This window comes from Acomys minous, assembly GCF_964271855.1.
Source record: "Acomys minous genome assembly, chromosome: 2".
Taxonomy (NCBI): domain Eukaryota; kingdom Metazoa; phylum Chordata; class Mammalia; order Rodentia; family Muridae; genus Acomys; species Acomys minous.
In genome coordinates, this window is record NC_140484.1 from 103276137 (window position 1) to 103303512 (window position 27376).

At 38.9% G+C, this 27376-nt stretch overlaps 1 protein-coding gene across 7 annotated transcripts in view; it reads right to left on the reverse strand.

Annotated features, from left to right (window-relative positions):
* The window catches only part of MEF2A (myocyte enhancer factor 2A), a 121279-nt gene that overhangs the window by 4158 nt on the left and 89745 nt on the right, over positions 1 to 27376 (reverse strand). For 5 of the 7 annotated variants that reach the window (XM_084772367.1, XM_084772361.1, XM_084772362.1 and 2 more), the window contains 4 exons: positions 18822 to 19009; positions 9041 to 9064; positions 5485 to 5611; positions 1572 to 1698 (listed from right to left, as the gene is read on the reverse strand). In XM_084772367.1, the coding sequence (XP_084628493.1) occupies positions 1572 to 1698; positions 5485 to 5611; positions 9041 to 9064; positions 18822 to 19009 (466 nt within the window). The remainder of the gene's footprint in view (positions 1 to 1571; positions 1699 to 5484; positions 5612 to 9040; positions 9065 to 18821; positions 19010 to 27376) is intronic. The other 2 variants (XM_084772365.1, XM_084772366.1) reach the window with 1 other exon arrangement.

Here is a 27376-nt window from a genome sequence, read left to right on the forward strand (position 1 = left end):
ACATAGCTTAGCAGACATTGTGTGTGTGTGTGTGCGTGTGTGTGTGTACGTGCGAGCGTGTGTGTATCTTAAGATCCTGTACTTTTGTAGCTCAACTCTGAAATAAGCTTTAGGGCCTAGTGCTGTCTAAGGGGAACAACAAGACCTAGAATTCTGTTTCCTGTCCCCCATCCTTCAGTATCCTCTGTACTGAGGCCCCATCGCAGGCACACCTTACCTTTTCACAGTAGCTGTGAGATGTAAATTCAATTGCCCTCAATTTCCACAAGAGCAAAAGTAGTTTCAGAAAGGCTAAGAACTTGCTTGGGGTAGTATGGGAGACAGTACTTTTCCCCCATGTCTAAGTTTCGAGGTCTTCCACTTCTTTCCTGGATTTCTTGTTATTTATTTGTTTTTGTCACTGTGTCTCCCTATGGGGGATGGTACTCAACTCCTGAGTTTCAAGCTCTGAGCAGCTGGGTAGCACCAAATTCCCAGGTTTTGGGTCCACCATTTTTAATGACTTCATTCAGGACAGGCCTAGGGCTTCAATAACTATATAGGCAAAACATTTCCTTAAGATACTTTGCACTTTCACCCATAACACAATTCTCTGGAGCACTACTGGTTACAATCCACAGGTGCAGTTCTCTCCCCACGCAAGGAAAAGGAGCTGCTGTCTCTCTGGGCACTGTGGGCAGGAGGCTATGGTGCCCTGGTGCTAATGAGGTGCAGAGCAGCCAGCTGGTGCTACGCTGCCCCTGATCAGGATGCTCTCCTGTCCTGGTTCCTTCTGGTGTTCAGGAAGTCTGGTCTCTCCTGGGCATTGCCATAAATCTTTTTTGCCTTATATCTTGCCCAGAAGGAACATTCTTTTCTGAACTGGCCAGAAACAACCAAACAAATCCTACAGCACCTAATTCATACACAGGATATTCAACCCTACCTTTCCTCTACTAAGATCCAGGGAGAAAGCAAAAAGGCACAGGCTTGCTGCCCTCTTCTCCAAAGCAGGAGGAGGAAAGGGAGGCAGATGAGTCGCTTGTTCTCAGCTACCTTTTCTTTCCTCAGGTGATGCTGGGAAGCACCGGCTTCCTCGTCTGTGAGTGAGTGAGTGAGTGAGGGGGGGCATGCAGTGGCATCTGGGCTTTGGAATCCCCTTGACACCATCTGACTCTCCCTGTTTAAAAGGAAAAATTCTGCTCCCCAAATCCCTTCAAGGAATTCCTGGTTTGTTCAGCATCAACGATACAACCGAGAGCTATGTTAAGAAAATACTTTTTCCCACCAATCGTGGTGTGCACATCTTTAATCCCAGCACTCCGGAGGAGAGGCAGGAGGACCTCTGTGAGTTGGAGGCCAGCCTGGTCTACAAAACCAGTCCAGGACAGCCAGGGTTACACAGAGAAATGATGTCTCACTCCCCTTACCCCCCCACCCCCGCCCAAAAGATACTTTTCCCTAACACTTCTATCTACATAAACAAGAACCACGGCACGGCTGTTTAAGATAGCCTGCAAAGCAAACGACAAACTGACAGGAAGCATGTGCAGGCCATATGCAGAAGCTCATGGAACTTTCCAGTCACTCACACTAGAGAGCTGAGAGCTGCTTGTCCTAGATGGTGTTGCTGCCAGGCTGAAGCCTGCCCCAGAGACAGCATTCCAGGGGAGGTGAAGCCTTGCAGGGCCGACAGGTCAGCGCTGGTCAGTGAGTAGTCTACAAAAGAAGGTTACATTACCACACAGTTATTATTCTAGAAAAATATGCCTGCCCTCCGGGAAAGAGATACACTGGACTGAACCTGAATCAACACGTCCTGATGCCAAGCAGGACAGGAAAGACAAAGAAGCTTACAAGCTTAGAATGAGTATGTTGAATTAACAATACAACACAACACAATGAACTGTATTTGTTTTAACAGCGCCTCGACTGCACACATCACCTTAAACTCACTAGCATCTTTCTATGACACATGAGTCATTTTCTACAAATGCTTCAGTCATAATTACCACGACCAAGGCTTAGGACATTAGATATTGCTTACACGTAGTTACTTCAGTTCATCATTAACACTTGGTTTTCCTTTTAGTTCTGAGGAAAGGTGACAAAGACTCCTACTTTTAACTTTTTTCTCATGTCTCAAGAAAGGCGCTGAAAGTTGTTGGTCCTACTTTTTCTTAAGGGGAAAAAAAAGCTGAGTTGAGACAGTGCTGTTGGCACTCAGGTTTCTCTGTGACTATCCTTTCATACTTGACATGTAGCTAGGTGTGGTGGCACATGCCTGTAATCCCAGCACTCAAGGAGGGAGAGGCAGGTGGAGCTCAGTGAGTTTGAGGCCAGCCTGGTCTACAAAGTGAGTTCAAGACAGCCAAGGCTACAGAGAAACCCTATCTCAAAAAACAAAACCCCCAAACCAAACATACTTGACATGCGCTGAGAGTCTTAGCCTGATGCCTGACCTAGTGACCCTTCTGGTCCACAACTCTCTATTCATTTCTTGGTCTGTCAAGTAACCCACTTGACATGTCTGCTTGGCCATCTCTACAAGCACCTTTTGGCATAACCCAAACTGAACTCATGTTCTCTTCAAAGCTGTTCTTCCTTTCTTGGTAAGTTGCACCAAGTGGCTCATGCCAGAAGCTGAGTGTTCCCATTCCTTCTTTGCCATGCTCTTACCTGTGCTATCAAAAAGTCAGTCTGTCTCTCCAGCATGTTGAGGCCCCAGTATAGTCTTACTACTCTAGTCCAAGCCACCGGCAAAGGATTACTTGGACCACTATACTATCTCTCTACGACTTACTGGCCTTCACTTAGAAAATAAAATTTGTTTTTATTGCTTTAATTATGTGTATGGGTATCTGTGCACATGAGTAAACGCTCCCACTGAGGCCAGAAGAGGGTACGGGATTCTCCTGGAGCTGGAGTTACAGGCAGTTGTGAGCCACCTGAAGTGGGTGCTGGGGACTCTACAAGCTGCGATCCTCTACTACAAGAGCAGCACCGAGTCTTAACCACAGAGCCATCTCCTATGACCACTGGAACCAAAGTAACTTTTTTGAAAATAACAACTATGACTGTGAAGCTCTGTAACATACTCAACAAGACCCCATTTCTCCAACTCAACTCTAACTGCCCTGCCTGTGGTACTTGTCCTGTTCTGCCTGGCGGTCCCTCTGTCCTTGGGGACAGACAGGCTCTGACATAATAGGAACAGGTCTTTCCTAGTGCTGCCTGTCTTTCTCTCCCCAGACTTCAGTTCCACTGACTACATACTCTGTCTTCAGTGCCTGTAAGGGTACCTGAAGCTGGAGGAAGTGTCTATGGGATTCATGGGCTATTTTAAAAAGTTGCTCCTTTATCCATCCCTTTATTTACTGCCTGGCATGGTACGCTTGACACTAAGTATACACAGAAAGAAAAACAATACACACAACAATGTGGCAAAATTAAACAAGATAGCCATTCTAAGAAGGAGAGTAAAAGTGATCTCAGATGGAATGAGACTGATGTTTAGAGAATGTCACATGATTTTAAGGGAGGCTGGCTCCACTTTTTGTGTTTTGGTAACTGTTTGGAGACTTTGTAAAAATATATGCATGCAGTATTTTGAAATGCTTATACATATATACATTTTAAAGAAACTAATGGTGTTTCTAAAAAATGAGTATTGCAGAAGAATTTCAAGTACACTGGAATGTCTGCAATGAGACACACAGTATACTGCAATCTCACTCTGACACCCAATCCAAATTTGGCCTCCTCAGCTTTACCCATCTAAGCACCTGACCTCTCACGCTCCCTCCTTTCCTGTCTTATCTTCGCAACCTCAGAGTTAAAACTAGAAAGTGCAACTGTGTGGGACTTCCCTACACACGCTCACCAGCTAAGCTGTGACTGTCTAAAAAAAGATATGCCCTTAACTCGAAAGCTCTGATGAACAGGTGACTAATGGACTGTAACAGGATTCCTGTAAGGGCTTAAGCTCTGGCCTTTTCTGGAATTACTCCTGTTAAAGACACAAACAACGGGCTACAATTCACAGGCTACAAAGCATCTGATAGGCTGGAGCAGTGTCTTCTTTCATACCAGTGCTTGAGAAGGTAAAGGGCACTCCCCCCTCCCCATTACAAGTTGTTGCTGTTGGAAAAGAACCAGCACTCAGAGTTAAAGTGCCAATCAAATGTATCAACTGTGTGTCCCTCCAAGGTAGCTACACACAGCAGTTTTAGTGCTGGTGCCAAAGCTCTTACTCCGAAGTCTAAAATGAGGTGATCTCTACCACAGTTCACTTAGGAGTATCATAAAAGAATGACTTCCTTGCACTGCACTATCTGGACCACAGACAAGGTGTAATTTACTACTTTCCCTGAGTCATAGGCATTTGGCTCAGCTGAGGAGAAAGTGGAACCACACATGGTTTCTGCCTGCTTTACAATGCTTAAACCACAGGGAGCTGAATGCACACCAGTTCTCTACATGGTCCATCTGGCTAGCAGCACCCCACCCCACACCATCACTGTGATACTCCTAAACTTTCTTTCATATATGTATGTATGTTGTAGTTTTTCAAGACAGGGTTTCCTCTGTGTAGCCCTGGCTGTCCTCAAACTCACAGTGATCCTCGGGCCTCTGCCTCCCTGAGTGCTGGGATTGAAGGCGTGCGCCACCACTGCCTGGCTACTCCTAAACTTTCATAATAGTTCTCTGTATTAAGAGTATTTTAAGATGAAAACTCTGAAAAACAGTCAAATGAAAACCTCTACTCAGCAACAGAGTGACTGGCTGTGGGGGAAAATGAACAAGGTGATCATTTTCCTCCATAGGTACAAGTAACACAGTAGCTACAGAGGGAAAACACATCTTGCCTGCCACAGTAAAGTACTTTCCACACCCCTAAGAGACCTTTGCCCTTTCCCAAAGCACGTTTACAACATAAAGACAATCTGATTTCAAATGTAAGGAAGACCATGATACTCTGCAATAAAAAACTTCATAAAACTACCTGAGCAACTAACTCCTACGTTCTTTGGCTGAATGTGTGCTACATCTGATACTAGCTATTTGTTTCTTTCTCAAGAATTGGTAAAAGGTCAGACATGGTGGTGCACACCTGTAATCCCTGCACTCAGGAGGCAGGGGGATCTCTGTAAGTTTTGAGGCCAGCCTGGTCCACAAAGTGAGACCAGGACAGCCAGGGCTGTTCCACGGTAGAGGAAACCCTGTCTTAAACCCTACCTCCCCCCAAATGCAGTAAAACAATCTCACAGTGGAGAAACAACTTACTTCATTCTATTATCAGTTCATCTTATGTAACTTTTTAAAGGTTTAGCAATATATATATATATATATATATATATATATATATATATATATATATATATATTTTTTTTTTTAAATTTGGAACGAAAAAACAGAGACAATATTATCAATAACCATACTTTAAAAATCACAAAAGAAAATGGTGAGAACAGAGTCAAGGACGAAGCCCCAGAGATGGCTCACCAGTGTTGTAAGCGGTCGGCATTGCTGAGTACACCAGGCCCTGCGGAGGCAAGCTTGGAGTTGTCACAGACACTACAGGGGTGGCTAGAGGCTGAGCAGCTTGAGAACTGCTTATCCTTTGGGCATTCTGTGAGAGATCAGAAAAAAAGATTAAGTGTAATTATGTGGTATTTATATTCGGGCTGAATATTTTAAAAATAACTTTCAATTTAAATGTGACACTTTTCACAGTTTTATGTGAATGTCATTATTTCTTGAAATTATAATGATATGAAAACCATAAAGATATTAATGAGAATAACTAATTTTAGGAGATGTTTTTATTTTAATTATTCACTTCCTCACTTAAAATATAGCATATTAATGCCAGACTCATTGTCTTAAAATAGAAACTTACCTATGGGCTATAACATTTTTGTGTGATAGCTTAACAAGGACTTGATGTCACTACGTATTGTGAGGCTACATTAAATGAAGTCTGTGTAGGTTTTAAATGGCTGATGGCAGCAAAAGTCATTTGTATACATGAGATTATAAGTCTAAGAATACAGGAACCAAATCTACTTCCTTTGCAGTCCTTATAAACAAATGTTTTAGGTGGTGGCTTATTCTGGTTTCCCTTGTGCTCCCCCTGCAGGTGACCTCGGCTTAACAACTCATTCAGGTCTGTATCCTTCTGGCCTCCCAGTTTTCTGAAAGGAAAGGCTTTGAGTTTTCACAAATTACTTTTCTAGGGGCTGTGAATAGAGTGCTAGTAAACACCTTCTGTACTGGCATAGTATCTTAACCAGACTGGGAATAAATAAGTCAACTATTCTCTCTCATATTCATTCTCATTCTCTCTCTCTCTTTCTTTTTCTTTCCTTCCTTCCCTTCTTCCCTCCTCCCTCTCTTGAGGGGTCTACTGGTATGTAGACCAGGCTTGCCTTAAACTCACAGATCCACCTGCCTCTGCCTCCTGACTATTGGGATTAAAGGATTGCCCTGCCTGGGAAAAAAAGAGAAGTCAACTCTTAAATAATGGAGCTGTTTTGGGATAGCCCTGTCTTCCATGTGTAGGACAGAGTCAGTTTCTTCACACTGACCTAAAGCTGACATTCTCCAAGGTTAAGAATCAGAGGCGAGAAGAGGCTCCACAGTGTGTACACAAGCAAGCTAGGGGCAACTACAGCTGAAGCTACAGCCTGATGACTGATGCTTTAGGGGGTCTATGTCACAACTGAAGAACCCGAAGGAGACAGCATTTTCTTTATCACTATTTTCAGAAAGCTGTGAGATAATGGGGGCTTCGGCTAAATGTGAATGCCTAAAAGATGGTCTTCTGAGGGGAATCTAGACGCCGGTGGGTTTTTTTTCCATGTTAAGTTTGTATTTCCTATAAATCTTCTTATAGGACACCTGAAATATTATATGATCTGCAGGTATAGCACTTGAGTTTTAGCCAATGATTCACCTCTTCTTAAGCCTAGGGAAAAATCTCTTCACTTCTCTAAACACTTTAATTGGCTTCAGAAGGAAGTCAGACATTTGTGTCCTGCCTGGCTTGCAATGCTCCTCTGATAATCAAAGGAGAATATTAGAAATGAGCCCAAGACAGCATTCTTACTGTCCCTAGACTCTTTCTGTAGTTAAATTTTTACATTACTGGTGACTCAAACAGATAAATATATTTATATTCCTTCTGATCCACAGCCATCCCACTAAAAATACAATGAAGTAAAATTACTGTAGAAATGCAAGGCTTCTAACAGTCTCTATAGCCCTGTGCTTACCAGGAAAGTCCCCAATATAGGCTCCGGAACTGGGCTCCTTTCTTTCCTTTCACTTAGGATCAGAGCCATCAAAAATTATTTTAGGGCACAAACTGCTCTGGATAACTCTAAAGTTCTAGTGGACTGTATTTCTGGGTCTGTTTTGCATTTTCAATTGGCTTAATTTTTAGATTCTGAATTAGCTTAAACTTCTAAGGAATGTGAATGACTACAGCTTCTAGTGATCTTTCTTATTTTCGTGATTCCTACATTCTAACACACCCAGCAAGTATCTGAGACTCTGCAGTTACATGTTATTTCAAAGACGGTAGAAAGGCACACACTGTCATACATTGGTATGATGACACATCTTAGTCAACTTCAGTGAGTTTTTGAGTGAGGGATTTACTTTGGACTTAATTTGGTCTCAAACCAAACTAAATAAAAAAGATACATAGTACTGAGATGGCTTGGTATAGGCAATGCCCATTTCAGGCTTCATCTTCATGGTTCTGCCCACTCAATCTCTGAAGCAGTGTGCTCCATGAATAAATGACTTTCAGAACCACTAGAGGGCAATACAGTGCTAGAAAATTAAGGAAAGCATTTAGGACAAATATCTAAGGGTAAAGAGTGAAGTGAAGTCTAGTATAAGAGGAATTATTTCAGTTTGAACCATAATGTAACCATTAATAGTATCCTTAACTAAAGCATTTCCCCCTCCCAAAGACATTCACTGTATAATCTAGTATCACATTTATAGCTAATCAATGAATGTGTTTCAGATACCAGTACAAAATGACATCCAAAATAAGCAAGCACAGAGAAAATAAAAGACCATCTCTTATTTTTAAGGGTAAAGAATAGATAACCTAATCTGAAAAGAAAACAAATTGTGCAAACCACACCAGCATGCATAAACATGTAATAATAAGTAAATGAAAATAGTTGATGCTTTTATACCACATGCTCTCATGCACTCCTAACCCCTGTCCATGGTAAAACCTGAACACTTGTAAGGTTTTATTCCCCTTAAACGAGCCATCTAATCAGCAATTGACCTGGGATGTATATGATGACATATGTTGAGTTTGGATTTTAATTCCCAACAAAGAGCTTAGGTTTGTTTTTTGTTTGTTTGTTTTTTGTTTTTTTAAATCAAGTTTTCCAGAGGAAAGGACAACAGAAAATATTTGTTTTGGAAAAAATAGGTAACAGCTGCTTTTAAGATTTGAGTATCTCCTGATAAGAAATAAATGTATGTATGTTGTTACAGACACTTCTTTTCGTAAACAGGGAACCCCCTTGTGGTTCAGTCTCATGCAGGATGAAACAATCCCAACTCTGAAAAAGGTGACCTCACCAAAAATGATGTAATCTTTTTGAAAGAAAGAAACATAACACAAGATTCTGTGTTACAATCTGAGGGACTCTGATGGTGAAGTCATTTTCTAAAAATACTTTAATAATTTGGAGAGCCACATAAGGTATTTTGTGTATTTCCTTAGAAGAAAAAGCTTGAAGTGTCATGTGCTTATGGACAGCTATTCTTTTTATGGGCTTTTACAGTATGTGTTATCTCCCCCCTTTCAAATAAAATGGACCAATATGTATACAACAGTATACATAAAAGTTAGGATCAGTAGTACCAATAGATGAAGTTCTTGATTAAAAATGTTTAGATAGTGAAAAATAAATAGAAAAAATCTTTGTAACAAAAGAACAAAGGTTAGATAAAAACATTTAAAATAATTAGTACTTTTTATATATTTTTCAACTCCCTTCAAGCAGGAAACCACACTCACCAACTCCAATTCCTCTTCCTCCGACTGTACTCAGCGCATAAGAGGGATAAGAGAGTTAACTAAGACTGTTGGAACTTGCAATAAGATCTTTCTTTAGAACAGCATGGCATTTTGATCCTAATAGCTATTTGAAACTTTACAGAGGTTATATACATAACAAATGATGTATATTACTTGCTTCTATATTATAGTTGATTTTTCAAAATAATGGAAAATTCTTTTAAATTCTCTAGTCAAGGATTTAAAGCCCCACCCTACCTCCTAACCCCACCTCTCCCTCTACTTACTCTTACATGGGTCTCTCCTACACACAGTCAATGCTCCTGGGACACTTCCAAGTGCAATACTGTGGACTCACACATTTTAACTCCTGCATCACCACCCCACCAGGCCACACATCTCTACCAGACTCTGCGGTTAGGAAACTGAATGTGCTTTATTTTTCCAGTGGCCAGCACAGCATTATAGAAACACAGGATGTTTGCTAATAAATGCTATAGCTTTGAGTAATAATATATGTTTACCACTTGCAAATAATAGTATTCACATGAATAGAACTAATTTAGTGGAGTAAAACCTTGCAAATGAAAACAAAGACTGGAAGAGAAACTGTTAAAATTTACAAATAGTAAAAAAAAAAAGTGAATGAAACATGTTTTTTTTCTTTTCTTTTCCAGCAGATGTGAAGTAATAATATGCTAGAAACAGTCTGCTCTTTGGTATTTTCCATTTCACTTGAGTAAGTCAAGTTTCTTCAAACTTGTGAAGTGTCCTAAGGCTCATGGATACAGTCATAATCTTAAAGCAGGTTTCTCTGCAAAGGAATGAGTGAAGGAGGAGGGTGGGTTTGATGCTTTAGCATCAAACAAGTATTTAACATACAAGTGGGCAAATACAGTTCAGCTGCTCAGTTAATATATCATTTCAGTATCTCCAATTTACAAGACAGACATCAAAATAATGTCAGATTCTCGTGTTTATAAAATACAGGTACACTTTAAATCTACAGAGATAAGGGTATAAATAGCTTATATGACAAAATTTTAATTTTCCAAGGTGATTCATGGTTTTGTTTCCTTCTGTGTCTAGATATGATTTTACTCAGCAGTTTTTAAATGCAGTTTGGGTCTTTCTAACGCATGCTTCTGTGCCTTAAGTGACTTTTTAAATTTCAGAAAGCTCCTAGCAGGCATTGCCTACCTGCAAGGCGCTCAAGGAGCCATGCACATTGGTTGCTCTGTTCAGGCACACTTCTTTGTTATGCACATTTTCCTCTTAACCTTTTTATTCCACACAATCAGAGCACCTGCAAAAAGAGCTCCTACACACACCTTGCCCAGCTTTCTGAGGCTAACAACCCAAAGAAACTGTTGAGACTAGATCAAATTCTGCACTTGTAAAGCTTTGCACTTCACTTAGATCCCACCAGTCTTGGTGAAATGAAGGGCATAAACTTCTGGAAGAATACCTGACCTTATCAGATGGCAGATGTCTTCTAGTTAACTAAATTAAGGTCATGTCCTCCAGGATTCTCCACTGTAAAAGCACAATTTTCCTCTTTGTAAAGAACACATATTTAGGGAAAGACCATTTGAGGATACGTAAAAAAATGGTTTCACTTTAAATGTTTGTCCACTACCTGCAATATTTAATTTACTTGCTTGCCTACAACAGTTATGGCTGTACTATGCTATTCTAAAGCTGCCTCCCCCCCCCCCCCAAGTTAGGGTTTCTCTGTGTAACCTTGGCTGTCCTCAAACTCAGAGATCCGTTTGCTTATGCCTGCAGAATGCTGGAATTAAAGGCATGTTTTAAGGTCCAGCTTTCCTATTCCTTTTATTCTTCCAAATTTACTAATTAGGTCTGATACCTAAGGAGGAGGTGTCACCACTTCCTTATTTATTCAATTATATTTGTATGAATGATGGAGTCTGCATTTCTTATTCCTTAGGTTGTAATCTTAAACTTCTGTAATTTAAATTTTTCAAGTTTTGGCAAACTCGGATATCTTTTTGAAAGACTAATCCCTGCGACCTTTTGATAACTACAAATGTACTCCTTGGCCCCTCTGACTTGTCTCGTGTTTTCCTGCACCAGCTCTACAATTTACCACTTCCCCAAGGGACCCTGGGTTTTGAATGAGAGAAGGGTGTTTAGATTCCACAATCAGAGCACCAGGTACACTCAGCTACTAGATGAAATTACCCTATGAAATTCTTAACCGACAGAACTAAAAAGCACACAATGCTTAGTTGTGTACACACAGAGAATCTGTGACTGGCGACAGCCTGATTTCAACTAACTCATACAATGAACACTAAACCAACATTCTCAAGCAGGCTCTGAAAAAGGATCTTATACTCATTTAAAATGTTGGACTGTACATTTTCTATTTTTGAGCTTCAAAAGTTCTTTAAAACATGTTTCAGGCATAAGCCCTTTATCTAAATATGTGATTTTCAAATATTTTCCCTTAATTTTTCAGTGTTCTTTTAGTCTTTGGATAGTCTTTTATAGACCAACTTTAAATTTCTGTGAATTCTAATGTAATTTCTTCCTTTATGGATCACCTACTGTATGGTTTTCTCCTTTAAGTTTTTGCAATTTCACATATTAACTCTGGGTCTATGATCCATTTTATGTTTTTAAATAAAATATTAAGCATGAATTTGCTTTTTTGGCAAATAGATATTTAGTTATTTCAACATCAGAAGCTACACTAACTATCCTTTCTCCACTGAACTGATTCAGTACTTCCGCCAAACCCAACTAAGTGTTATCTGCAGGATCTATTTTCTGGGCTAATCTGTCTAATGATCTACTTGCCCATTTTTTTGTCAACACCACATTTGGAACTGGTAAAGTATTATAGTGAGTCTTAAAACCAAATAGTGTCTTCCTTTTTTGTTTTAATTTTAGGTCTTTTGTCTACATATATTTTAGAAATGGTTTGTTGATCTCTACAGAAGAGCTTGAGATTTTGGCAGGTGTTTATTAACTCATAGAGCAATCTGAGAGGAGTGGCATACTGACAATACTGACTTTGGTTCCATTAATGTGATACATCTTTCTCTTCATTTAGGTTTTATGTTCTCTTGCATTAGACTTTTGTTGTTTTCAGCATAGAGACTACGAATATATTTTGTGATATTTGTATGTAGCTGTTTCTTTCTTTTTCTTTTCTGGTATATGTGTGCTATTTTAAACTTCAAATTCTTCTTGTTCATTGTTGGTATAATACAACAGACTGCCCTGGCTTTGTACTCCAATCTTACTAAACTCACTGGCAGACCCTACATGTTGTATATACACCAGTGCTGTTTGTTTGGATGGGTTCTTTATGCTTTTCAGTATGGAAAACTGTGTCCTATATGGATAACTGTAATTTTCTTCCTTCCCCATATGAATACACCTTACTTATGTTTCTTTTTTAACTACATTGGCTATGACTTCCAGTGCCACAGTGAATGTGAACGGTGATGAAAGATGGGTGTTGTGTTGGGATTTTGTGGATGCCCTCTGGGCATCTTTTCTATTCTACTGACAGGTTTTTGTTTGTTTTTTATCATGAACTGTCATACTCTGCTAATGTGGTGATTTATGTTGATTAAATTTCAAATACAGAATCTCCCTTGCATTCCTGAGATGAAATTTTCCTGATTGTCATTGATTATCCTTTTTGAACAGTGATATACTTATCTGTCAATATATTGTCAAGGATTTGTGTCTAGAGAGCCCAGAATACTGGTTTACTTAGTCCTAAAACTTGTCTTGTCTACAAGAAGTGTATGGATAAAGATATGAAGCAGAGATTGAGAGAATGGCAAACCAATGACTGGCCCAATTTGAGACCCACTGCATGGGAGAGAGCCAACCCATCACTATTAACGATACTCTGTTATGATTACAAACAGGAACCTAGCATAACTGTCTTCTGAGAGGTTTCATCTAGCAGTGGGTTGAAACAGATGCAGAGACCCACAGCCAAACAATATGCAGAGCTCAGGGAGTTTTGTGGAAGAGTATGAGGAAGGACTGAGGGAGCTGGAGGGGCCAAGGACAACACAAGAAGATCTACAGAATCAGCTAACCTGGGCCCATGGAGCTCACAGAGACTGAACCACTAACCAAAGAGCATTATGGGCTAGACCTAAACCCCATGCACATATGAAGGAGATGTGCAGTGTGATCAACATGTGGGTCCCCTAACTACGGGAGTAGGGGCTATCACTGATTCTGCTGCCTACATTGGATCTCTTCCCCCTAGCTCTGAGTTTTCTTGTCAGGCTTCAGTGGGTGAGGATGTGCTTAGTCCTGCTGTGACTTGAGGTGCCAGAATGGGTTTGTAACCCTTGTGGGCCTCCCATTCTCTGAGAAAAAGGAGAGGAGGGTGTGTGTGTAGGAGAGTGTGAGGGCAGGACTTGGAGGAGAGGAGGGAGGGGACTGGGAGCAGGTGGAAAGTGAATAAATAAATAAATAAATAAATAAATAAATACTGGTTTATGGTTATTTTTCTTATAATGCCTTATTATAGTTTTGTATTAAGGCAGATGCTACCTAATAAAATAAGAGGGGAGTGGTTTTTGTTTTATTTCCTGAAGTTATGGAGAACTACTATTAATTATTCCTTAAATGCTTGATAGAGTTTGTCAGTGAAATCACCTAAATCTGGAATTTCTATTTTGGAAGACTTTAAAATGAAGAATTCAATTTCTTTATTTAGCATTCAGGTCACCTGAGTAATTTTCTGGTAGTCTGTATCTTTCAAGGAATTTGCTCTTTTTACCTAAGCCATCAAATCTATGGGATAGGATTGCCTGTGCCATTCCAGCATAGTTTCATATTATTTGAATTTTGCACCCCTTTCTATCATTGGTATTTATAATCTGTGTTTTCTTACTGTCTTTAGTCAGCATGGCTAGAAAATTAGCAATTAATCTGAAAAGAAGAAAAAAGGTGGTTTTGTTATTGTTTGTTTGTTTAGATCACTTTCCTCTATTTCCATTTTAAAGTTCCTTAGTTTCTGCTTTTTATTTTCCTCTTTCTTTTGCTGCTCTGATTTTAATTTTATTCTTCTTTTGTAAAGGGAAAGCTATAGCTGCTGAGATGGGACCTTCTTTTAATTTTTATAAAAAAACATGTATTCAAAAAAAGCAAAACCCAAACAAAACCCAAACAAAACATTTATTTATTCTCTGTGCAGGTCAATGTGCAGGAGACAGTTCTTTTTTCCTACCATGTGAGTTCTTAGGATTGAAGTCAGGCTGTTAACTTTAGGAGCACGTGCCCCTGCCTGCTTTGCTGGTATAGTTGTATGTCAATGTGATACAAGGTAAGTCATCTGAGAGGAGGGAACCTCAATTGAGAAAACACCTCCTTAACTTCTGGTTGTAGGCAAGCCTGCAGGACCTTTTCTTAATTAGTGACTGGTGGGGCAAGCCCAGTTCGCTGTGGGTGGTTCCATGCCTGGGCTGGTGGTCCTGGTTTCTATGAGACAACAGGCTGAGCAAGCCATGAGGAGCAAGCCAGTAAGCAGCATCCCTCCATGGCCTCTGCATCAGCTCCTGCCTCCAGATTCCTTCCTGCTTGAATTCCTGTCTTGACTCCCTTTGATGATGAACTGTGGTATGGAAGTCTAAGCCAAATAAAAACCCTTTCTTCCCCAACTTACGTTTTGGTCATGGTGTTTGGTCACAGCAACAGAACTCCTAAGAAAGACACCTGCTAAGCTACCTCCAAATCCCAGACCTTTCTTTTTTTCTTAATATAAGCATTTAATGCTATACAGTTCCTCCAGCAATTCTCTAGAGGGTCTTCACCATTTTGGTATTCTGTATTTTCATTTTCAGTTAATGTGTATTTTAAAAATGATTTACTTAAAGTGTGTGTGTGTGTGTGTGTGTGTGTGTGTGTGTGTGTGTGTGTGTGTGTGTCTGTGTGTGTGTGTGTGTCTGTGTACATGAATATGAGTGAATATGAGTGCCCACGGGGGCCAGGAGAAAGCATCAGACCCACTGGAGATGGAGTTACCTACCTGATGTAGGTCCTGATAACTGAAATATGATTTTTTGAAAGAGCAGGAAGCACTCCTGAACACTGACTACTAGCTTTATGTACTGCTAAATTTCCTTTGATTTTTTTTTTTTTTGAGGCCCACAGATTATTTAAAAGTGTAAGACTCAGAAAACATAAAAGAAGAGAGGGCAGAAAGATTTTCAGGGCTGGAGGTGGTAGATGACTACAAGGAAACAGTGTTTTCTGGACACAACAGACCAGCTGTACATAACAATGCTTTGAGATTGTGATGGCAGGTATAAAACCAGAGCAAGCTCAAGCTAGAAAAATACCCAGAATGGAGTTGGGGAAAGCAGACAGAAGTCCCAGCCCTACCTGAGAAGCTGTTGGCAACTGACAGCTGCTGAGAGAGGGGGTGTCAGTTGCCATTTTCCAGGGCAGTTCCCATATTGACACCACAAAGGGACTCTATTAAGTTTTGTTTTGTTTTTTTAAAAAAGAGGATACAAATTTGGGTGGGTAGGAAGGGATCTGGATGGTGCTTTAGGAGAGGGTAAACACAATCACAATACACTGTATGACGTTCTCAAAGAATTGGTGAAAATATTATTTTTAAAAGTAAATTTAGGGCTGGAGAGATGGCTCAGAGGTTAAAGAGCACAGATTGCTGTTCCAAAAGGTACTGAGTTCAATTCCCAGCAATCACATGGTGGCTCATAACCATCTATAATGAGATTGGGTGCCCTCTTCTGGCCTGCGGGTGTATGTGCAGGCAGAACATTGTATACATAATAAATGAATAAATCTTTTTTTAAAAAAGTAAATTTATAGTTAAATTTCTAAATTAAGATTTTTTTCCTGATATCTTTTTGAGACTGATTTCTACAGATTATGGACAGAATGTCAGTTCTTGCAAATTTGCTAAGCATTATTTTATAACAGACTGGTCTATTTTGGAAAAATGTTCTATAAACATCTCTTATAACTTAAAATAAAAAATGACACCTTAATTATATGGCCTATCTTCCTAAAGCAATAACTCCAAGCTAATTTGAAAAAGCATCAAGCAAACCTTAACCTAAGGACATTCTTCAGAACATATAAGTAGTGTTCCTCAAAAACCCCAAGGTCATTTAAGCAAAATCTTAGAAATTCTCATAGTCTAGAAGAGGTGAAGACATGATTAATAAATCAAATATGCTATATAACCTAGTCTGACTCCTGGCACAGAGAAAAAGATGAAGTTTAAAACTAAGGAAATGAGTGTGAATATAAACTTTATTTAATAATAATTTATAATACAGGATCATTAAGTTAATAATTGTACTGTAGTAGTATAAATTGTTAAAGGAAACTGGGTATGACGTATATGAGAATGGTATGACTTTAGTAACCATTCCAGTGAATTAAAAGCTGTTCTAAAGTAAAAAATGTATAACCTCTTTATTCCATTCATTTAGTTCCTCTGTTCTTTGTTTCTCTGCATATAATCAAGATTTTGCTGACACTGTTATAATGTCAAGAAGACTTTAACATTTCCTGTAGTGTAGTTCTGCTAGCAAGAAATTCCTGTTTTTTGTCAGAAAAAGTTTGCATTTATTTGTAAAACACATTTTTGCTTGGTATAGAGATCTGAGTTTTTTGTGTTTATTGTTGCTTCACTGTTCTCCAGCTTGAAGTATGGCGCAGTCTCCATGTGTCTCTACTCACTGGCCACCTTTAAGAATTTCTATCTGCTCTCTGCTTTAGCAGTTCAACAGTGCATGTGAGTGTGTGCTGGAAGTGCTTATCCTATTAGCGGTCGTTATCACCCTCAGACCATTGTTCCTTTTGTTCTCTTTTTTGTAACTGTACCTTTAGACATGTTTCACTACATGGTAAAGTCTTGCAGCTCTCAGGTATTGTTTGGTTTTGATTCTTCTCATGTTTTGGTTAGGGTATTTTCTACTGCTTTACCTCGCCAATGCAAAGTTTTAGTTACTTTTCTTAGGAACTAGATTGAGTTTGAAAGTCTGTTGCTGAGGTTACTTTAGTATATTACCCCTGCACCCCCAAAACCCCAAACTTTAATTCAAACCCCTCTGAAGGTGGAAAATGGGTAGTACAGTTTCCCACAGTGGCGATTCCATTTTATCATCCTTTCTGTGATGTACCAGCGAATGCCTTCTCAGCCACCTCGCCACTCTCATGGTATCCACCATGTCTTCTTGCTTCTCAACCATGGCTAGAAACACTGTCTTTTCTCCATTTCCAGATATAGTGGGATTTCAGCAGTGCACTAATGGTGACAATATTTGTTGTTCACCTCCTCACAGTATTTATTCCATGGGATGGGGGGGGAGATTCTAACAAAACCTGTCCCCACTGCAGTGGCCAGCTGGGTTTTCAGGAGGTCTTTCCAGGTCCTATCTTGTTCTCTGTTGTGTACTCTGCACTCAGTGGGGTTCATGGTGAAAAGCTTCTAGAGAAGACACCTACCCTACACTGGGGCTGCAGCAGTTCACTGGATGCTTGACCTCGGCAGTTTACTAAACACACTAGCACCAATATCTTTACTTTCTCTAGCCTCCAGGGCATCTGAACACTGAATTAGCAGCACTAAAATGAGCTTAAGGGAATCCTGCTGTATACTGAATCTTTCTTTCTCCAGTAAGAAGTTAAAAGCAAGTCATTTTAAATTTCCTGTTTTTCCAAATAAAAAGACTCCTCCCCTTTATTTATCTAATGTAGAGCTTAAGATTTTAAACAAATGACTTAAAAGTCCTGGGTATGTGTATTGCTATCCTGGACACGTAGTAAGTTTTAGTTTCGTTTTCTCATCTCTATATAGCCATGATCATAACCTAATTGAGAATTAAATGAGAAAACAACGCTAACATATCACTGGTGTTTTGGAATCTAAAAAACTACACAAATATAGGCTCACTACCGGACCCTGACAGCATCACTTTCACACAAATGGCAAGTTTAGAAACTGTACAGTAGAATGTGCTCCTGGCAAGTCATCTAATATGCTAATAGTCAAACTGGTGTTGAACTAAAAATGTCTTTAAAATTTGCATACACACACACATTCATTCTCATTCTCTCTCTCTCTCTCTCTCTCTCTCTCTCTCTCTCTCTCTCTCAAATTGTCTATAAGAAGCTAAGGAGGATATATATTCTGTTCTTCATATGAAAAGACAACTCAAAAGCAAATGGCACTAGAACTGTAAAGACATTATCAAGAGGAAAAGTAGGGAATGTTGTATGCTGGTTAAAGAAAGGGGTTATTTGAAGGGAATAAGCAAAGAAAATCATTTAAAGAACAATTTTTTCCATGTTGCAAGCATTCTTCTCTAGATAATCTACAACAGTTCTGTTTGGGATATAAAATTTTTTAACAAATGATTTTGTTGTTCCTCACAAAAATACATGTAATATATAAGTGAAAGTATGCCAAGTATAGAACAGAAATGGCATATTTAATTCATAAACTGAAATCAGATCTCTAAAGAAAGTTTTTAGCCAGGTAATATTAAAATTGAGCACAATAACCTCCCCACATTCAGCTTTTATGTTAAATAACCATTAGGCAGTTTTACTTATTTCAATAATTTGGTTTTGAAACACTTACAATAGATTTCTCTCTTCAAATGCTAATATTGAATAGAACATTAATTAAGAAAACAGATGGGCACTGTGGAGGCTTAGAAACCCTCAAAGGAAGAGACAGACTACTATAAACTGTGTTTAAAGAAGATAGCTAAAGAGTGGGTCAACTTACGAGTGGGGGCATCATGCCCTTGCTTGAAGGGGGAATGACAACTCGTAGATCTGGCTTCCGACTATTCATCCCAAGACTGCCACCACCTGGTGGGGGGGGAGACTTTGTAGGCATGACTTTGCCTAAACTATTTGCACCAGCATTTCCAATCAAATTTGGAGAGGCCCTTGAGTTTACGAATCCATTCCCTGAGAAAGAGGGAAAAATTGCTTATTATCATGTAAAGAGCCATTAAAACAGTTTAGTTAATAAATCCAAAATAATGCTAACTGCCTATACATATATATCAGTTTTTAAAATGATTAATTTTATAAACTTAAAGATTATTAATTTTAGAAACAAAATGTAAGAATTTTGTTATGACATAAAGTTTCCCATTATAATAAAACACAATGCCATTAATATTGTACTATTATTTTGACAAGTCTTCATTTGTATTTATATACTTCAAATAATTTCTACTTTTGTTTTTATATTTGTATCCTAAAATATTAAAATGGAGAGGGAGGTAGATAGCAAAGATGGCTCTTAGTGGGTAAAGGCCCTTGTCACCAAGCATGACGACCTGAGTCTGGTCTGCAGGACTACACGGAAGGAAGGACTGACTCCACTAAGTTACCTTCTGACTCTCACACATGTACCTTATCACCTCATGCCCCCTTACTATCAAATAATATATTGTTTTTGTTTTGTACTTTAAGTGTTTGACTGATATGTTGCAATTTATTTATCCTTGGAAATGGCTGTTAGTCTATCTTTTTCTCTGAACCTATAAATAATATTTTCTCTACTGCTTTTCACACTGTCAAGTCAGTATTTTCCCTCACTACTTAATACTGATAACTTTGGCTCTAAAAACAAAACAAAACAAAAATCTCAACAAATAAATTACATTCTCCTCAATTTAGCACCCGTTCCCACCTTACAGGAGGGACACAGGTGAAGAGTATGTTGTCTTCTGCAGCTGACACTGGGGACTGCTGTCAAACCATCTTAGTTGCTATGGCAGTCAGTTTCCCCCAGTATCCAAGTGAAGGCAACAGAAGAAGAGCACTCACACACAAAAACAGGAGGAAAAGGGGAGAGAAAACACAAAGCAGAACATAAATCCCTACAGATGCTTAAAGCAGTAACATGCCACTGCAGTGCCCACAGACTGGGAAAGACATGGAAACAGTGGACATGAGGAGATGTGAGTCCTACTTACAAAATGTGCCAATGACCAAAGATTCAAAAAACAACCTCAACTCAAGACACATACAAGAATGTTAACCAATGTGGACTAGAGATGTAAGTCACTTAGAGAAAAAAACTTTAAAATATGAAGTAAAATTCTGTAAGGATACTTAGAAGCTGTAAAGGGACCAACTAGAAATACTGGAAATTAAAAACCTATCAATCAAAACAAATAAAAGCCAAGAAGCATCCACAGACAAGATGAAACAGGAGAACTATTTCAGGGATGAAAGACTAGACAGCAACACATACATATAAAAATAAAGCAACAAAATAAAATTTCAAGAAGCCAAAATAAAGAAATAGGAGCTAAGATAAAAGTCAATGTCTCAGACAACCTAATCACTGAAATATCTGAAAACTTTCCAAACCAAGAGAAGGCAATAAACATCCAACAAAGAAAGTGCTTAGAACTTAGACATGACCAGAGAACTTCTTCAGTGACATATCTGAGCCAAGATGTCAAAAATGTAAAGAAGGGTTAGCAAGGTGGAGTGGTGGGTAAAAGGTGCTTGCTACCAAGCCTCACTATCTGAGTTCAATCCCAGGGACCCAGCTAGTGAAAAGAAAACCGACTCCAGAAGATTGTACTTCAACCTCCACACACACTGCAGAAACATATGCACATACCCCCATGCATATACATAATAAAGCAAGTAAATGTGTTAGGAAATACAAAGCAAGGAAACAATACTAAAAGCAGTAAGTCAAGGTCAACGAGGAGGCTTGGTAGATAAATGCAAATGAGTGTAGGTAGGACAACCTGTCCTTGATCCTTGGATCCTATGAAGCAGCAAGAAAAAGAAAAAAAAAAATGGCTTCTAAAAGTTGTCCTCTGATTTTGAAGCATGTGCCATGGTACTCATGTGAATACATGTATGTGTGCACATGTGTGTGTGTACACACACACACACACACACACACACACACACCTAAAACAAACAAAAAACCCAAAAGGCTGTGAGGGGAAAACACCAACCCATAAAGCCAAAAATATGAAAATACTAGTAGGTCAGCAAGCTTAAAAGCCAGGAAAGAAAAGAATAGTGTATTTCAAGGCCTGTAAGTAAAAGCTGTAATTAAACCATTATTGTTATATCCAGCAAAATAATCTAATAAAATTGATGGAGAACCAAGAATATTTCAAGTCAAGCACCAGTTAAAGCAATCTGTGGTAATTAAGCCAGCAATACAGGAAATGCTTAAGGAATACGAAACACAAGTTTGGTAGTTTACCAACAGCACAAAAAAATTATATTTCATGAAAGCAAACACAGAATTTTAAAAAATGAACTATAAGAACAAACATATAGGGAAACAAAACAAAACAAAACAAGCAACCTGAACAATGAAAACCAACCAGAATAACTGCTAACAAAATCAATGGTAATGGCGAAGCCTTCTCAATAACTGAATGGACATTAGCAGTTCACCATTTAAAGATACAAACTAACCAATCAGGCTTGAAAGTAAGGTCTAATTATTCAATTGCCTCTAAGAAACTCACATAACTAGCATAGATCCAAAACCTGAGGACTTGTCCAAGGCTGAAATCAAACAATCAAACAACAGAAAGTTGGCAACAAGCTAACCCATCAGTCCTCACATTTGATAATGAAGACTTGGAATCAAACCTAGTTAGGAGGTAAGAGAGCCACTACATATTAACAAAAGGAACAATTCATCAACCAGGCAGAAGGAGCAAATCCTGAAGCCTCTTAGGTTTTGGATCTATTCTAGTTATTTGAGTCTCTTAGAGGCAACTAAATAATTAGACCTTATTTTTAAGCATGGCTGGTTAGTCTGTACCTTTAAATGGTGAGCTAGTCATTTGCATTCAGGTTATTATTGAGAAAGGTTTGCTATTACCATTGATTTTGTTGGCAGTTTTTCTAGTTGGTTTTCATTGATCTTTCATAAAACAAATATTAAAGGGCACAAAATCCACATAAGGTTCTGACACAGCACAGCAGGAGACTTCATTACCCACTGTCACACAAAGGCAGGTCTTTTAAAAAGAATTATCTCTTCATACCTTAACTATAGAATAAACCAAATGAACTTAATAGGTATCTACAGAGCATTCTAGCTGGGGGGGGGGCACAGCAGGGGGGGGGAGACTGCACACACATGCTTCTCAGCAGCACACGGAACCATTCCTAAAATTCATCACATTACAAAGGAAGCTATAATAAACAAACACCCCTGCAATGATTCTCTGGATCTAATCAAATCACAGTGAATTAAAACAAGAAATCAATAGCAAGACTAAGAAAATACATAAATACTTGGTGACTGAGCTATACTTTTCATATGAAAACAAAGCTCATTTTTAAAATCAGGGAGGATATTATAACTCTTAGAAACAAAAAAGCACTAAGGCACAACCCTCACGACCCTCTGGGGTACAGCCAACGCACCCTATGAGGAAAGTCTATAGTTCTAAGTTCATATGAAAACCTAGAAGGCGCTCAAGCAGACAACCCAGTGTGCCTCCAAGCTCTACGAAGACAAGAAACCAACCCAAGACAACATGCATTCACTGATAAAATTCTCCCAAACTTCTAGAGAAAAATCTAAGTACAAAATTTCTCAAACTATTCCTCAATCCAGGAAGGGAAAAAAGAGCACCAAACTTATTCTATGAAGCCAGTACTACCCTGATACCAAAACCAGGTAAAGATACAACCAGAAAAGAAAATTAGAGACCAATCCCTATAATGACCACAGATATAAAAATTCTCAGCAAATATTTGCAAAATGAATTCAAGATCACAGTAGGATGTTATATCATTTTTAAAAAGGTGTTATATTATGTCTAAGTAGGTATTATTCCATGGACATGAGGCTGATTCAACTAGTTGCTAACAAGTACATGCACTTTGGATAGCTATCCCATTCAATAAATAGTGCTGGAAAAACTGGACACATACCCACCCAGAAGTGAAATTAGCTCCCTATCTCTACCCTTGCACAGAATCAAAGTGATCAAAGACCTTAATTTAAAAACTGGAATACTGAAATTGCTATGGAAAAAGACTTCAAGAGATAGGTATAAGCAGAACTGAACAGAACCGCAGTACACAGCAAATACCCACAGAACTGGCAAATGGAATTACTTGACATTGAAACCCTACAAAGTAAACAAAACTATTAGCAGGCTGGGGAAAAGTGCTTTCCACGCAAGCAGGACATAGGAAGCAGTGTTAGGACTGGAGAGAGAGCTCAGTGGTTAAGAGCACTTGCTGTTCTTACAGAGTACCTGAGTTCAGCTCCTAACCACCCACAGTCACCGATAGCTCCAGCTCTTCCAGGGCACCTATACATACACTAGCACATGCACACACATAATGCATGCATGTGTGTACACACACAAATATAGTAAGAGTAAGTCTTAAACAACCCCAGTGATGGTGCTGGTGGTGAGGTGAAAACAATCAGACCCAAGGGGAACTGCAACTTCATGCACCATGTTTAGTGAGACCCTGCCACCAAAAATAAAATGAGGAGATTCAAGAAGCCATCACAACATCAACCTGTCAATATGCCAGCATGGCTCAGCACACAAACACATACACATGTACACCACATACATTTTAATTCCTCAGAATCTCTTAAATGAAACAGAAGTATGTTTATTTAAAAACTGCTTACAATTACTATTTGGGGGTTTACAAAGCAAATTCAGGTACACTAAGTAATATACAATCAAGTGGTAAATTGATATATGAATTTTACAATTTAAAATTTAAAAACATTTTAAAAAAATATTTAATCACTTTACAGCATGATCCCAGCCCCCTCCTTCCTCTTCTCTCAGTCCTATCCGAATGGTCCCTTCCTCCCTTCCCCCTTCTTCTTCTCAGAGAAGTGGAGGCCCTCAAAAGGTATCCACCCACCCTGGCACCTCAAGTTGCAGCAGGACTAAGCGCATCTTCTCCCACTGGGGCCTGACAAGGCAGCCTAGCTAGGGAAAAGGGATCAAATAGGATGTCTGCATGTAGAAGAATGCAAATAGATTCGTATTTATCGCTCTGCACAAAACTCAAGTCAAAGAATCAAAGACCTCATCATAAAACTAGGTACACTAAATCTAATAGAAGAGAAAGTGGGCCTTGAACTCATTGGCACAAGAGACAACTTTCTGAACAAAACACCAACAGCTCAGGCACTAAAATCAACAATTAATAAATGGGGCCTCATGAAACTGAAAAGGTTCTGCAATGCAAAGGACACTGTCAATAGGACAAAATGGCAGCCCACAGAATGGGTAAAGATCTTCACCAATCCTACATCCAACTGAGGGCTAAAATCCAAAATACATAATTTAATTTTTAAAATTACATTTATTTGTGGAGGAGTGGTGTGCCTAGAAATCAGAGGACAACCTATAAGAACTGGTTCTTTTCTTTTATCATGTAGAATTTGAGGACTGAACTCAGCCTTTCAGATTGGGGGCAAGCATCTTTACCTGCTGAGCTAGTTTGCCAATCCTGAATTCTAAGCTTTAAAATAATACAATTATGGGGCTGGAGAGATAGCTTGGTAGTTATAAGAGTTCTGGGCCGCTCTTCCCGAAGACCAGGGTTCGATTCCAAGCATACACTTGGCAGCTTACAGTCACTTATAACTACAATTGTAGGGGATCTGATGCCCTCTTCTGGCCTCTAAGGGTAACAGGTATAAATATGTGCACAGACCAATGCAGATAAAACACCCATACCCATAAAATAAATAATAAAATTTTAAAAATAAATCAAATACTATAATTAGGAAGATATTACAAGTTTGTAAAGATAAAGTGAAAGTAGAGGCCTTAATATAATTATCTGCTTATAAATATTACTTGAGTTTGAAAAATGCTTTTATAAAAATGAAATATCTGTATGAGAAACTAGAAAATTAACACTTATCAATATGGCATAATCAACTCTGTGGAATCCTAAACATTGTACCCATAAGTCTGGTACGTGAATACCAATGGCAAAGCATGGAGGGCAAAGGACACCACCTAGGAGCGAAGGTGCTCCCAGAAGACGACTGTGCTCTTTTTGTGCCCTTTGTTTCACTCAATTATTTTTTCCCCTTTTTTATTAATTTATTCAAATTACATCTCAATTTTTGTCCCCTTGCTTGTCTCCTCCCATTCCTCCTTCCCTCCCTCTCTCTTTCACCCTATTCTCATCCCCTAGTTTTGTGACAGAAGAGGACCTCCTCTCCCACCATATGGTCACAGCCTGTCAAGTCTCATCTTGGTAGCCTTCCTATTCTTTCTCTGAGTGCTACCAGGCCTCTCCACCAAGGGGAAGTGGTCAACTATGGGGCACCAGAGTTCATGTCAGAGTCAGTCCCCGCTCTCCACATAACTGTATTTCACTCAATTCTTGTTTCCTCGAAAACTGTTACCATTTGACATACCAATTTTATTTGCGTGTAACTTTACTTTGTTGTAGGGTCTGTTATTTTAGTTCATTTTATGGGGCTATTTCTTGCATTCTGCTTTCATTGTCTTGAAGGGTATTTATTCAGTCTGGGTTCAATCTCCTTCCCACACTCTGCAGAGCAATTTCCTGCATCCCCATAAGCTTCAAGAGCAGCGCAGATGGGGGACAATGTATCACCTCTTCTCTAGGTCATTCTCTTATGGAGCAGAACTCACTCAGGAGCTAATCCAGATTCTATTAGCTGGAGGATAGGAAATATCTTGCAAATAATATTCAAAATTAGAAGAACTTGATAGAATTTTATACTGCAGAGCAATAAGGTTAATGAAGTTTCTCTTAATATATAATGGCAAAAATGTGTTCTGAGTCTCCAATACTTGAAAATCTATTTTATGAATCTGCACTAAAATCTTTTTTAAAAAGTCAAATAATATTTCAGTATTATTATCAGATGGTGCAAATGTGTATGTAATTCAGAGGCATACATCATCAAGAAGCAGGAATGCTGCTTTCCCATGTGAAATCCATAATGCAGTTTGTATGAGACCATAGTAACCCATGAGAATCAAGTTACAAGGTGGAAGGGGAGTTAAAAGCACAGTATCTTAGTGTTCCATCAGGGCACTGCAGCAGATAGTGATTACAGGATGATGTAATTGTCGGCAACTTGCCAGGCGGAAGCTAATCTCAAGTGCAAGCTTGTCATTTCCTAAACTGTATCCATACATGCCTCTTAGCCTCTGTTTAAGTTCTATGATGGAGACACTATGCAGAATGATTTGTGAAGTAGTTACATAACTCCTCTTGCCATAAGTTACAAATAAGGGATGAAAATGTCTTTTTTAATTTAATAAATTTAAGTTAGTGTGATTATTGTTAAAATGTTTCCCGTTTGCATGGTAATTTATTACTCTAACAAAACCACTTTTGAATAAGCCATATACCTATGCGTCCAAAACTGTTACAGGCCTCATCTCAGCTGTGACCCTACAGGCAGCAGATATGCTGTCCTGTTGTATCAGTTCGGCTCATACTTCAGAATATGAATCTGAAGGAATGCATTCCAGTGGATGGCAAGTTTGCTCCATGACTAGCACTCCTCTAGCATCAGACAGCAGATGATTATGTCATTAACTATGGAGCCACTTAGTTCAGCTGAAAAGAGAACTTCAGAGGAGTCTGAAAACATCAAGCGAGATCAAGCTGGAAGCAGTGGCACATGTCTTTAATTCTAGCACTTGGGAAGCAGAGGCAGGCAGATCAATGTGAGTTTGAGGCTAGCCTGATCTACATAGTGACCTCAAGGCCATCCAGAGCTACAAGTAAGAACAAAATTCACATGCTCCGCATCTATGCAAAAATACGTAGAATATTTTTAAATGGCCTTTATGTGAAGATTTATAATTTATTAACTACACAAAAGACTATGATTCTGAAATAACCAATGACACATTCACTTAGTTTGATGGCAATTCCAGGTAATGGACAATATAGATCCTATCACAAATATTTAACAAAAACGTTTGTGCCCTACTTTCAAAATACTGTTTTGTGTCTCAATCTGTCCTGGGTGGACAGCACTAAAACCATAACTTTCTCCTCTGCCAGACTCTGTAAATTCTCATGCAGTATAACTGAGGCATGCAAGGCTTCAATATGAATTACAAATTTGTTTCACTTCCTGTAATTTTAGTCCAAATTCAACTTCCAGGGATTACTTTCTCCAGATAAATGCTGTCATCTCAAGCCAATGTTTTAAATCTCTCTACCAATGTCACCCTTCACCATTCCCATGCCATCTTCCTTCAACTATCCACCCAACACAATTCAGTTCACTCATCTTTGCAACATCTTTCACCCATCCATCTTTTTAGC